The sequence below is a fragment of the Marmota flaviventris genome, chromosome 12, assembly GCF_047511675.1.
Source record: "Marmota flaviventris isolate mMarFla1 chromosome 12, mMarFla1.hap1, whole genome shotgun sequence".
In the NCBI taxonomy this organism is placed as follows: Eukaryota; Metazoa; Chordata; class Mammalia; order Rodentia; family Sciuridae; genus Marmota; species Marmota flaviventris.
The window spans coordinates 17,564,572-17,579,070 of record NC_092509.1 but is presented as its reverse complement, the minus strand read 5'-3'; the positions used below and the strand labels follow the sequence as shown (position 1 = coordinate 17,579,070).

The window sequence follows — 14,499 nt, the reverse complement described above, 5'->3', positions numbered from 1 at the left end:
GCTGGGGGATTGACATTTCATTCTGCTTGAAGTGGCTTCTTCGGCTCCCTCCTACCTTTCACCATTAGCCAAGACAGAGGCAGGGGAACTGTCTCCCCAAGTCCACCAACCCTGACGCTCACCCTGGGACCAACGAGCCCGTGGGGGGCGTGTGCTACAGAAGGCGGCAGAGATGTGACTCCTCCCAGAATGAGCACTCTCGGGAAGCTCGTGCACCTGGCTCTTGAGGGACTCTAGCCTGAGATTCTGGGTTTCCTCCCAGAAACCAGTTGTTAATTCAAGCCAGGCCTCTTGTCGTCGTGACATTAAAGACGGTGAGAAGCCAGAAAGGCTTTGCAGTATGACAGGCAACTTTTGAGGTCTGGGAAATGATGCTGTAATTGAAGTATTAGGAGACTGTGAAGACACCATGATTTACAGAATTAGACATCAAGAACCACGTCCTCTGAAGTAACAGTGTAGAAACTGAGAGGTGCACCAGCTTCTCCATCTCCAATGCTGTCCACCACAGAGAGTCCACTGAGACCCCACCTGGATCATGTAGATGTTCAGGTTAAACCAAGGTGCACGCAAGCATTTTTGAGTCATGTGAATCACTTTCTATTCAATTTGTCATCATCACCATCACCATCGTTCTCACTGCACCATCAGCATTACCTTTACCACCATCATGGTCATTGTTACTGTCACAATCATTATCATGCTCATAACCATCACCATCATCACAATCACCATCACTCTCATCACCATTATTGTCACCATCATCACCGTCATCATCACTGTGTCACTGTCATCATCACCACTATTACCACCATCACATCATTATCACCATCACCACAATCATCATCACCATCATCACAATCATCACAATCACCATCACCACCATTATTGCCACCATCACCATCATTATCACCATCACCACAATCATCACAATCACCATCATCACCATTATCCTCACCATCATCACCAATATCACCATCATCACCACTATCATCACCATACTTGTCACCACTATCATCACCATTGCCACCTCCACACTCACTGCCACCATCCTCACCGTCTGATCACCAGTGCCATTTAATGCCATATAGAAGGAGTCTCCCCAGGCTGCACTTTTCTCCTTGGCTCCTCCTTCTGTAGATGACTCCCAGACAAATCCCAACTGGAGCTCACAAAGTAACTGGTTGGTTGCAGGATGAAAAAGTGATTTGAAACCTCTCAAAAGTTGACTCCCTTCTTGAGAGTCTTCCCAAAAGATAGCCTCTAGGTACGATGAAGTAAGAACTTCAGCTCTTGGAACTAATAAGAAAGTGCAGCAGAAATTACTTTAGTGTGTCATATTTTTTAAAAAAAATGTCTTGACATTGCTCAGGGAACAATGACAAGACCAAAAAAAAACCTATTCACCACTTTAGTGCAAGTAAATGAGGAGAAAACTCCATCTACACAACTTCTGAAACTTCAATAGAAACTTCTTAGAGAAAGCATCTAATATCTATTCATGTCACTACAAGTATGTAAATGTTGGAATCACTAGGCTCTTTTATATATATTTAATGTGCAAAGCAGTTAACCATTTCTCTCATACAAAATAACCTAGACTTATATACAGAATTTTCTAGAGAAAGAAAAAAAAAAAAACAGTGTAAAGCTTCTCTTGTTCTTGCTGGGAACTATCGGGATGTGGTATAATGTATGAAGGTGGATGTGTGTCAAGAGGGCCCTGGAAGGATAAGAACCCAGAACCTTGAGGCTCGTCATTTCTATGCCTAGAAAAGTCCCTACCCCATAGAGGCCTCCATAATAAGAGGCACTCGAGAGACACTGAGGCGCTCTGAGCTACACCCCACCCTGACACATGCCACCTCGTTTAATCCCCGTGGCCCGGGAGCAAGGTGATATGACTCTCCCCATGGCAAGAGGAAGTAACCACGTTGTAGAATGTAATTCACTTTCCCAAGTTTACATAGCTCACCACCTGTTTCTACATGTCCCCAAAGCTAAGCACGTTCTCACAATTTTTTAATGGCTGGAAAAAGTGGAAGGAATAATATGGCCATCCCCTGGTAACCATGGGGGATTGGTTCCAGGACCCCCCCCCCTCCATGGGTACCAAAATCTGTGGATGCTCAAGTTCCTTATATCAAATGATGTTGTGTTTGTGTCTAATTTTTACACAACCTCACGTCAGCTCTAAATCATCACTAGATTACTGACCCCTCCTAATGCAATGTTCGTGGTTTGTAAATGGCAGTTACACTGTGTTGCTCAGGGAACAATGACAAGAGAAAATGCTTGTGCCTGTTCAGTACAGTCAGGATTTTTTTTTTTCCAGATTTTTTTGAACCTTGGTTGAATCCAGAGATGTAGAACCCGTGGATATGGAGGGTCAACCGTACTTCATGATGTGAAAGTCAGATGTTATAATTATATGTTCAAATTTCAGTGCCCATAAATCAAATGTTGGGAAACGCAGCCATGCTCATTCATGGCGTGTGATCCAAGGCTGCCTGCACTTTATGCACCTTAGTAGCAGAGTTGGGTGGTGGTGGCAGAGACAGAATAGTGTTAGTCTCTGAGATGTTTGCTCTCTGCCCTTACAGGACAGTGGCTGACCCTTGCTAGCAGCATTGCTCTGAAGCCCATCTCTTTTTGTTGTTGCTGTTCTTTTTAGACACACATGACAGTAGAGTGATTTTTTTTTTTTTTTTTGGAGGGGAGAGTACTAGGGTTTGAACTCAGGGGCACTCAACCACTGAGCTACATCCCCAGCCTTATTTTGTATTTTATTTAGAGACCTGGTCTCACTGAATTGCTTAGTACCTCATTTCTGCTGAGACTGTCTTTGAACACTCAATTCTCCTGCCTCAGCCTCCTGAGCTGCTGACATTACAGGCATGTGCCACCGAGCTCAGCCAGTAGAGTGTATTTTGACATATTATACACACATAAAATATAACTTATTCTAATTAGGATCCCATTTTTGTGTTGAACATGATATGGAGTTATACTAGTTGTGTATTCATCTATGATCACGGGAAATTTATGTCTGATTCATTCTACTGTCTTTCCTATTCCCATCCCCCCTACCTTCCTTTCATTCCTCTTTATCTAATCCAATGAACTTCTATTCTTCCCTTCCCTCACCCCTTATTGTGTGTTAGCATCCATATATAAGAAAGAATGTTCAGCCTTTGGTTTTAGGGGATTAGCTTATTTCACTTAGCGTGACAGTCTCCAGTTCCATCCATTTACCAGCAAATGCCATAATTTCATTCCTCTTTATGGCTGAGTAATATTCCATTGTGTATATGCACCATATTTTCTTTATCCATTCATCAGTTGAAGGGCACCTAAGTTGATTCCCTAGTTTAGCTATTGTGAGTTGAGCTGCTATAAACATTGATGTGGCTGCCTCATCGTAGTATGCTGATTTTAAGTCCCTTGAGTGTATACCAAAAAAGTGGGATAACTGGGTCAAATGGTCGTTCCATTCCAAGTTTTCTGAGAAATCTCTGTACTGTGAAGCCCATCTCTTTACCATGTCCCCACCATCAGCTTCTGTTACTTCTAAAACCTGCCTCTTGGACTCAATCTCTGCCAAGACCCTTGGATACAGCCTGCCATGCTTCCCTCTCAGCCCACAGAGTGGCTGTGCCTGCCACCTCTCACCACCTACCTCTTCTTTCCTAGTGAACAGCAGCAAACACATCGTCAGGAAGTTCCGCGGGCACCTGCGCACCAAGATAGAGTCTGGGGAAGGCACAGTCCCTGTCCGGGGCCCCAGTGCAGTCCAGACGTGGGACGGCATCCTTCTGGGGGAGCAGCTGGTCACCATGTCCTGCACGGACAAGATCGCCAGGTAAGAGCCCGCCTGGCCATCCTCTTCCAAAAGTCAGCTGTGGTCCCCAGTGGGGACAGCAAAACAGCAGGCCCTGACCCACATCCCTGTCCTGAGCGAGCTCAGAGAAACACGGTTCCTGCCATGGGGGACCTAGAGCCCAGCGCCTTTCTTCCACAGGAAACTCACATCCTCACACTTTTTATTGCATGTGCTTGAAGTAAAGCTGCCTAGAGAGAGCAAGCACCTGGCTTCAGACAAACACCACCCCTGGCTTGGGCCTGCCATTCCTGAATAGTCTAGTCATTGTTCGAATGGGCCACACAATCGCCTGGGACGCAACGGGCGCTTGCTCCTCTAGCCTCTTGCTTTTCACTAAAGCCTGACAATCAGCCAGGGAAGGATGTGGACTTTCAGCTGCAAGAGAAGCCACTCCCCCTGGACCCAGAGATATATTCATTCTAGAAGTTTCAAAGCCCCCAAATACTAGTCTCAGAGAGGGAGAAACCGCAGGGTGAACAGGAGGAGGAGGAATTTGCAGAAAGGGCATCTCATCTCCCTCACAGAGAGCCTGCTAGTTAGTGACAGGCCCCAAGCCAGGCAGGCACGGCCCTGCTCTCCCCACACCTTGTTCTGATGCCCAAGATCTGTTTCTCCACGCTCCCACCCCCAACTTCAGTTCTGACACCCCGCGGATGCTGTCCCCACTACAGGATCATTTCTGTGACTTTGGTTTAGAAAGTAGTCACAGGGTGGGGAAGAGGCACAGGAGCTGGAGTCTGCCTAAAAGAGCCGTAACCCCATCCAAAGCCATTCCTGAGGACAGTAATGACAAGTGGTCATGGAACACCTAAGCCAAGAGTGACTCCAAAGGCCTCTTGGATACTTGGATAAATATACTGACCTGTAGTTTATAACCCAAGGAAAACAGGATTGCATGCAAATATGGTCTCTAAGCAAAGGCGCAACCCCCAAATGCTAACTGCCTGAAGACCCACTGCGTGGACATGTTTGAAACTACTCAGGAGGTGAGAAGGATGGTCTCACAGAACACAGGAGGAAAGAGGCTGGGGAGGAGACAGGGAAAATGAAGCCCAAGGAAAACCAAGCCCACTATCTTAGCAAAGACCATGAGGTCCTCAGCTGCCCATCACCACTGCAGGATCTGGGAATGGAAGGGGAGCATGGGTCATCCCTCACAATCCCCAGTCCAGTGCAGCCATCCCAGGTGTTCCCCAACAGAGAGATGCCCCAGAACATCCTGGGAGCTCGACTGACCGAATGAGGCTCTTCACCTACTAAAAACTAAAGAGCTGATGTACTCACTCTGGAGAAAAAAGCAAAAGCCGGAGGGTTAGAGAGATTAAGTTCCACTTGCAATCACAGGTGGGGACATCAGGCAATGTGAGAAAGCACAGAGCCAAGGAAAGAAGTAGCATTGCCATCCCGGAGGACAGGGGAGACCCCAGGGCTTCCTCTTTCTACCCCTGCCTTCGGCTCTACCATAGACCACCATCTTAGTGGCCTCTTGGAGGCTTTCTGAGGCTACAGGGCAGATGAAACATCAGCCCCAAAGAACTGTGATTCCAAATTCTCGTGGGAAATTACCGAATGGCTACAGGAAAAATAGTGCCATTTACTTCCCTGGCTTTGATTGCTCCTGGCTCGGCAGAGCAAGAAGACGGCCTAATGACAATAAATCAAAGCACTGATTTCTGTATCAAAGGGAACAGCCCGTAGTCGTCAAATAGCTCATCTTTCAGAAGAAAATGTATTCCTCCTTTGTAATGTTTTCATCTATTCATGGAGACAAAGAAAAAAAGCAGCAATTTTCACTTTAACAGAAATTCTCTTGTGCCCTAAGATAGCATTGGGTTTCTAAATTAACTCTCTGACTCCCCAGAAAAATGAAATAAATTAATGCTAGAGAAATGAAATGAAATTTTGTTGTCTCTGGGATCTTAAACATCAATAGACAGTAAATTAAACAGGGGCTACAAAACCCGAGCTTTATTTGCTGGTGGTGGGGCTATCCATGGTAGTACAGACCCTCAAAAGTCAGGGTTTTTCTTTTTTTTTTAATAAAAATCTCTTGAAAAATGAAAGTCCACACTGCACCACCCTCCGGGGGTTTTCAAGCAGTGTCCTGCCTGGGGAAAGATTCTAGACTGATTCTGGAAGAGAGTACAAGTCTGGGACATCCTGATGTCCCCAGTCTGGCTGGCTGAGGGGAGACCTCCCCCGAATCCCCCAGGGTTAATCCACACCTACCCCACGGGGTGGGGTTCAGTAGCTGCCTGGTCTCTTCCAACTCACTTAGACCTTCATCCCAAATCTAGGTAGTGGAAGCAGGACAGAGGGCACAAAGGACGGGGGAAGAGGTGCCCACAGACCTTGAAGATGCCCCTCACCCGCTTGCTCCCTCCCCAGAGCCCACTCACCCACCTGCCTACTTCTATGCTTTGCTTTGTCTTCTGCCTGGCCGCAGTACTTTCTCTATTCGCCATCATTTCTCTTCTCTCTCTGTCTCTCTCTCTCCCTGCCTCTCCCTCTCTCTGTCCCTGTCTCTCTCTCTCTCTCCCTCACTCTTTCTCTCTCCCTCCCTCCTCTCTCTTTGTTCCTCCTCCTCTCTCTCTCTCTCCCCCCCCCTTCTCTCCCATCCGTATCTCTCTCCCCTCGCTCCTCTGTCTCCCTCCCTCCCTCCTTCTCCATCCCTCATCTTCCTCCCTGGCTGAGCCCATCTCCTCTCTGCTCCACTCACACTCTACTACTGGATCCTCCTGAGACTCTCCTACTGCCTCCCTGCCTCTTCCCCACTCAGGCCACTCTCTTTCCCTGCCCAGATGCAACATCCCTCTCCTCAGGTCCCACCCCCATCACCATGTCCTGTCTCCTGCACTGAAATTGCAGGAATTTGTTTTCCAAAGCGTTTGCTTCTGTGCTGAGCTGTGACCTTCAAGGGATGGTTCGAATGCCACTTGATTTGCATGGTATCTGTCACAGTGAGATGCACACGATGGCCCCCAATAAACAGTATTTGTTGGTAATGATGATGAAGACAAGGCAATGGTGACCATGACAATGACAGAAATAATGCCACCCGCTCCCAACAGTCTGGTCTGGTTCATGCCAGAGTGATTGGCATCAGAACACATCCTTTGGCGTGGACTTACTTGTGCTCCCGCCATAGTCAGAACCTGAGCATAAGACAAGGATGTGAACGCTAAGGCATGAGCTATTTTGAACAGAGGCACATTTGCCATTTTTGAGTGGGAACATATGTTATGCTAATGATTCAAGACCATAAGCATCTGTAACATGCATTATTTGTACAAAGGCTTTGCAAAGAGCCCATCTGATAATGGATGTGCTCATCTGCTTCCTGTCCTGTACAAAAACAAAAATTCAACCTCAGGCTTAAATAATGTTCAAAAATAAAGGACCTTCATACACAAATACAGAGGAAGCCTTCTAACTCAATGAATTAATAATAGCACTCGATGCTCTTTGGAGAGTGAGGCTCTGAGGACACAAAGACACAGGAGTCACAGTCCATGGAACAGCAGGGGTGGTACACTGGCTCTAAAGACCACACACAGTATATAATGACTGAGCCTGGAACAGAGGCATCCTAGAACCAGCTAGGCCTGAGAGGGGATTACTGAATCTCCAGGCAATTTTGAAACTGCAGTCATTATTAAAAATGATATTACATAAATTTACAACTAACTGATTATACTAAAACAAAAGTAATAAATCCTCAAAACACACCTGGCCTAATTATCTTACTATTATTTATGCCCTTGAAATTATTTACTCCTATTATATCTGTATGGGGAAACACAAATAAGCAATGTGCTTCTCTTCTGCCCAAACTCTTTCCCTCTTCCCAAATCTGCACTCAGCACCCTTGCAATGGTGGCTTGGAATTGTCCACAGCTGCATTATTTACACTGTGGAAATTAGCAAAGGCTACAACTTTATTTTTTTATGTATATATTTTTAGTTTATTTTGTTATTTAGTTTTTTACGTGGTGCTGGGGATCAAAACCAGTGCCTCACAAGTGCTAGGCAAGTGCTTTGCCACTGAGCCACAGCCCCAGCCCTATTATTTATTTGTTTGTTTGTTTGTTTATTTTGAGAGCCAATCTTTATCAGCATACCACTGATAACACTGCATGTCAGTTTGGTGAGAGACAGGACGTGTACTCAGAGCCTAGAAATAATGTATTTGAGGCTGTGTGTTGTTAGTGTGTTATCTGTCCTCAGAGGCCTCATTCCCTCTTAGAATTCAATCCTCCTGTCTAAGTTTCCTGTGGGCAGGGAGCCTGTCTTATTTTACATGACATATTCCATAGCTGGCATAGTTGGTGCCTGCATAAATTAGGCACCATGAGTATTTATGGGAGAAACATACAGGTGGCTGAAAAGGAAGATGAGAGAATGGATCCATGAGAGACCGAGTCCCACACAGGCAGTAGGGTGTTGGCGCCCTCTCCAGCCGGTGCCTAAATTGCTTTGCTGAGCCGAAAGGGAGCCTGTCATGGTCAGCAGTACCATACTAATACACAGTATTAGTACATAATAATACATGAATAAAATTGTAATTTTAATTAAGATAGGATAAGTACAACAATACCTGTGTTGGCCCTTGACACTGACTGCACCAGCCCTCAGAACCAGCCCATCCGTTAGCAGGTGAACAGGGCTGAAAGCCACGTGGGGAGGGTGTTCTAGTCACCACAGGGGGTCCAAGGCCAAGGGAAGGGCTGATTCTGACTCTGAGAGCCTTTCTGTCTGGTCAAGTCATGCACACTGGACTCTTGACACCCCTCTCATGGTACAAAGGCATACATGGGGTCAGTCATCAGCAAATATTGACTGATGAATGAATGAGACTTACTCCTCCATCAGAACAGCCCAGACACATGAGAGAGTGCAATGGGGAGCTAAAATTTAAAACATTTAACTTCCCACCAAGGCTGAACTGCTATCTGTGCTGCCCAGAGACTTTTTAGCAACGTATCTGTAAGCGACTAAACTTACTATTTTCTTTCCAAGAAAATAAGAGTCTGATCCCAAACGATGCTGAAACCCAGTCTCATATATTTAGTAAGCTAGAAATTTCTTGTATTTTGTCTTATTGATTAATTAATTAATTTGTTTGTTTATTCATTTATTTTTTGGTACCAGGAACTGAACTCAGAGGCACTTAACCACTGAGCCACATCCCTAGACCTTATTATTTTTTTTTTTTTTTTTTGAGACAGGGTCTTGCTAAGTTTCTAAGACTGGCCTTGAACTTATGACCTTCTTGCCTCAGCCTCCCAAGTCACTGGGATTACAGGTATGCACCATGGTCCCAGTTAGTAATTTAGAAATGTCTATATTAATAGGTGCAGTTTTGCGGGAGAAGCCATGAAAGAAATAATCCCCTGACTTTTTTATCTAAATTTCATGACTTTCATGTTACAACATGAAAGAAAGAAGAAAACAAATGAGCCAGGTGCAGTGCCACATACCTGTTATCCCAGCAACTTGGGAGGCTAAGGCAGGAGGATCATGAATTCAAGGCCAGCCTCAGCAAAATTGAGGCACTAAGCAACTCAGTGAGACCCTGTCTCTAAATAAAATACAAAATAGGGCTGGGGATGTGGCTCAGCGGTCAAGTGCCCCTGAGTTCAATCCCTGGTATCAAAAAAAAAAAAAGAAGAAGAAGAAGAAGAAAACAAATGAATAAAATTGTAATTAAGGTAGGATAAGTACATTCACTACACACATCTGTGGTTCTCTTTGCAAATTCCTTTCAATATCAATGAAAAATGAGTTGGAGCCTGCTGGTTTCCACAGATCTAAATAAACAACACAGCTAGTTATTTCCCACCTACACAACAAAACGTAAAGCACAGGTGTCACCTTTTTAGGGTGATACAGAGGTAATAATATGCCTAAGTGACCACAGGCACCCTTCTGAATATGGAGCTTCATGAATAACACTTGATTTCATTTTACAAAGTCAATGGTAAAAACAGTCTTCAGGAAAGTACGAACACATGTAATAGAAAGCTTCACATTTTTCAGGGGTTTATAACATGCCATAAAACATCACAAAGGAAACCTCTCTCCCATCTCCGTACATATCATCTCATGTTCCAAAGTGTGCCTTCCTCTGTCCTTTGTGTAACTTTGGACTTTCTCTAGAACTCCTGTCTGCAGGAGGCCCCTGTGAAGAGAGTTAGTGTCAAGGGAAAGTGACAAGGGCTCTCACTGGTGCCACCGGACAATCCCAAGGCCCTGTCTAGGGACAAGACCCTCCCTGGGAGCAGATCAATGCTTCATGACCGAAGTCTTGACTCTTTTATGAGACCTTAACTTCCCTAGGAATCATTTAATGAAAACGTTTCTCCCCATCATGAGAGAAGCAGCCCACATGCTGGGGTGGCTGGGGTGAAGGCCCTTGCCCAGGTCCTCTACCCAGGTGCAGTTTTCCTCACCGTTCATAAAGCTCCTGGAGCTGTCACCAAGCCACATTCTCCTTGCTCCACTGGAAACACTGTCCTGGTCGCTAAGGGATCTGTGATTAAGCTGCAGCTGGACACCTCAGTCTTTTCACAGGGCGGAGCCTCCGTCCCACCTCGGCACCATGACAGCCCTGGTCCTTCATCAGGTGCTCATTGGCTCCAGAGGAGAAAGAACTGCCTTCACCTGGTAAGAATCTTCTCTTCACCAGGCACGGTGGCACACACCTGTGATCCCAGCAGCTCGGGAGGCTGAGACAGGAAGATCTCAAGTTCAAAACCCACCTCAGCAACTTAGCGAGGCCCTAAGCAATTTCTCAAGACCCCGTCCCTAAATAAGATATTAATAAGGCTAGGGATGTGGCTCTGTGGTTAAGCACCCCTGGGTTCAATCCCTGGTACTAAAAAAGAAAACTTCTCTTCTTTAGTCCTCTGTGTACCCCTCACCTTCCCCAAACACTCCCCCTGCCAGTGCTCCTAGGAGACAGGGACCACCGTTCACACCTCCAGACTGGGTGTTTGCACACTGAGCTGATAACCGTGTAACCACTTTGAGTTATAAAGGGTCTCAAAGAGCCCACGGGTGCTGCCACGTCACTGTGACCAGCAGGAAGCAGTGGGCGGAAGTGAACCTGCACAACTTGATTGGCAATTTGGGAACAGGAAAGGTTTTCTAAGACAAGAACCTGGAGGTCTGGAGCCTTCTTCCCTAGTGAGGCTCAGAGGTCCCTAAGGAGGGGCAAGCTTCCCTGATCCCTGAGGCTGATCAGAAGAGGCCGATAAAGAATGCGAGAAGTTCCTCCCCACAGAGGAGAGGACGTGAAAGACTGGGACAGGCTGCTACACTTGACGTGCCCACATCACAGCCAACACAACTCGTGACAATGACACTGAGGACAGTGGGCATCACAGAGCTTGGAGGATAGAGCTTTTGGTGGCTGGGGATGGGGTGGGGGTGCAGCGCCCAGATCCAGGGCACCATCAGCACAAGAGGGCCCAGGTCTGTACAGGGTTTGAATTTTCTTTAAATGGACCTGGTGGTATTTAAGGTGACGCTTGAGTGTGAGCAGAGCAGATGTTGATCAATGTCATTATTGTTAACCTCACTTCCCTGACATGGGAACACAGGCTCAGAAACACACATGCGAATGGCCTGGGTGGGCTGCGCTCTTCAGCAATGAGCTGGGAGCTTCAGGTTTCTAACATTTCTCAAGCCCCTGGTCCCCTGCACACATGGGTCCCCGAGTTGTCACACAGACTGATCACAAGCAAGCTCCGTGGAAACTAATACAGAGCTGGGCGTCTGCTTTCTTGAAGGCTCCATTAAAAACACAGTCCCCTTTCTGAGGCACGCAGGCATGTCCCTGTCCGGCCTAAGTGAGGTCACCCCGTCCTTCAAAAGCAGTATACTGGTTGGAGGCCTTCTGCCTGAGGGACACCTAGAGCTGAAAGCCCAGAAGTGGGCAGATCAGAAGCAGCAGAGTACACAGGAGAGGGAGAGAGCTCTTGGCTTTCCCCTGGGTGGGAGGCAAGACGGCCCTCAAGTCTGCAGAGGGAAGGTGTAGCCTGATTATTTTTCCTTCAAAAATAATTTTAAGCCACCTGTAATCCCAGTGGCTCGGGAGGCTGAGGCAGGAGGATCACAAGTTCAAAGCCAGCCTCAGCAAAAGCGAGGTGCTAAACAACTCAGTGAGACCCCGTCTCTAATTACAAAATAGTGCTGAGGATGTGGCTCAGTGGTTGAGGGCCCCTAAGTTCAATCCCTAGTACCAAAATAATAATAATGATAATAATTTTGATATTGAACATAGCATGAAACAAAATCAGTTCCTTTGGTCTCAAGCAGAGTCATCAAAATTACCAAGAAAATTCATGGGCCCTGAAAGTCCTTTGAAAGCGAAATTTCCTTTCTAGATATTTTAGTTGAAATCTTGGAAAGAAAAAAACTACGTTAAAGATAAAAAAAAAAAAAAAAAACTAGTTCAAATGCACCAAATGGGGAGAATTACCCACACACTCCTCCCACCCTCATGAGCAAACTGACTTTGCACAAAAAACAAAACTAAGCCTCTGTGGCCACAGACCATCCTAAATGCATCGGCAACCCTGGGTGTTAGGATACACCAGGGATGAGCACCAGGAAAGCCTGCTCCAGGGCACTGACTAAGCCTTTGTGGACAAGTCCAGAGAACTGTGAGGGGGGTCCACCTAATAAAATGCCCCCAGACAAAAGAAAATCAGGACAATCAATCCAGAAAGTATCAAGAAATAACCTGTCATACTGCTGAAAAGACAGTGCAGACTAAATGAGATCTTATATCTGAAGGTTTTCTTCATTAAAAAGACACCAAAAAAAAAAAAAAAAAAGAAGGGAGAAGAAGAAATAGCAGCTAATATCCCAACGGTCACAGAAAACAGCAGTCAACTATTGCTATGTCCCACTAACCTTTTTTTACTGACATTTTTTTCCCTGTTGGGGTGTCCATATTCCAAGCCATTGCTTACCACCACAACCATGGCTCTTTTAAAAAATAACAAGCACTTCAATGCACATGTGACAGGATGCCTAATAGTCACGCCGTCAGCTAGATGGCTCCCCTTCGTGGGATGTCCGGGGTGTTTCCAGAGGATTCTGCTGTGAGAACTGTTTCCAAAAATAACCTTTGTAGGAAAGCTTTTCTCCAAATCTCAGAGTTCACACTTGGAACGTACTCCTCAGAGTGGAGTTACGAGGGAACCCACCCCCGACAGAGGGTGAACAATAGGTTCTCAGAAACAGGGGACATGATGGCATGGCCTCATATAGAGAGAGCTGGACGGTGCCCCCAAAAGAGAGGTCCAGGCCCCGTGAGTGCAGCCTCACGAGGCAGGACTAAGTGAAGGAGGGCAGGCGGAGGTGCCTATCCTACCAGAGCCTCCAAGTGTGACTACATGTATCCTCCTAAGAGGGAGGCAGAGGAGGTCTGGGGACACACACCCAGAGGAGAAGGCCACTTGAGAGCAGAGGCAGAGATCACCAGCACACAAGCCAAGGAACGCCATGGATCACCGCAGCCGCCCACAGCTGAAAAAGGTGAAGGAGGGTCCCCCCATCTGGCCGAGTCTCCAGAGGAAGCAAGTCCCTGCTGACACCTCGACTTCAGGATTTGGACCTCCAGAACCGTGAGAGATGCAGTCCCATTGTTTCAAGTCACTCTGTTTTGGGTTATGTGCTACAAGTCTTAGGAAACTAATACAGCAAGGTAAGAGGAACTACTCATTTAGCTTATCTCTCTGGGAAGTCATGGAACCAGAAAATGAATCACAGTAAAATCTACTCCTAAAAACTCACCAATAATATCACCCTCGAAAACTGAATGAAACTATAGAAAGTGATCGTTTCACCTCATCAGTGAAAACTGACCTTTAAAACCATAGATTAAGGTTGAGTAGCACATGGCCAACAAACCCTGTCCCTGCATGGAGCAAGGGACAGATGAAAACAAGCATGGTTGTCACATCCCACATTCTGCAGATGGCAGCCTGTTTGTCCGGCTCTAAGAATTCAGTTTATTACATTCTCGACACACAGCATCCTTAAAGAGTGAGGAAAACCAGAGAGGTGTTTTCTGCCTTTGTCTCTAAGAAGCAAAAGTTGAGTGCCATATAAAAATCTAAATCTTCTGGAACTAATGCTCCTTTAGATATGGTTTCTAATTTTAAGTGCCTGAGCTTGATTATTGATCACAAAGTGTCTTTAAATGAACAGATTAAAACTTTCTCCATAAAAATGAACTGTAAAAAATGATAGCTGCTCTCTGGAGAATGAGGCACTGATCTCTAGACTTAAATTCCAGCTGTGAAGAGAAAACTCCCCTTCCGAGCATAAAGATCTGCTGCTCAGTATCCTCTCAAGCCCATTTCTCCCTCCTTCTCCCTGCCCCTTGCCCACCTGGGGAAAATATTCTGACATCCTTCCTTCTTGATTTATCAGCAGGTACTTATCGAGTTTACCAAAGTTAAATAAGAGCATTGTTGATTTTCCTCATCTCAAAATATAGGTCCCTTTGCAATGATTGCACTTATAAATACCCAACCCAAATATTCAGTTTGGCTTAAAAGTCTTTTTACCCCTTTCACATAGATTGCTTGATGATTTTT

General features: G+C 45.9%; 1 protein-coding gene across 4 annotated transcripts in view; it reads left to right on the top strand.

Annotated features, from left to right (window-relative positions):
• Adarb2 (adenosine deaminase RNA specific B2 (inactive)) overlaps positions 1-14,499 on the top strand; it is a 476,030-nt gene that overhangs the window by 435,319 nt on the left and 26,212 nt on the right. For all 4 annotated transcript variants that reach the window (XM_071619876.1, XM_071619878.1, XM_027948041.2 and 1 more), the window contains one exon: positions 3,694-3,862. In XM_071619876.1, the coding sequence (XP_071475977.1) occupies positions 3,694-3,862 (169 nt within the window). The remainder of the gene's footprint in view (positions 1-3,693; positions 3,863-14,499) is intronic.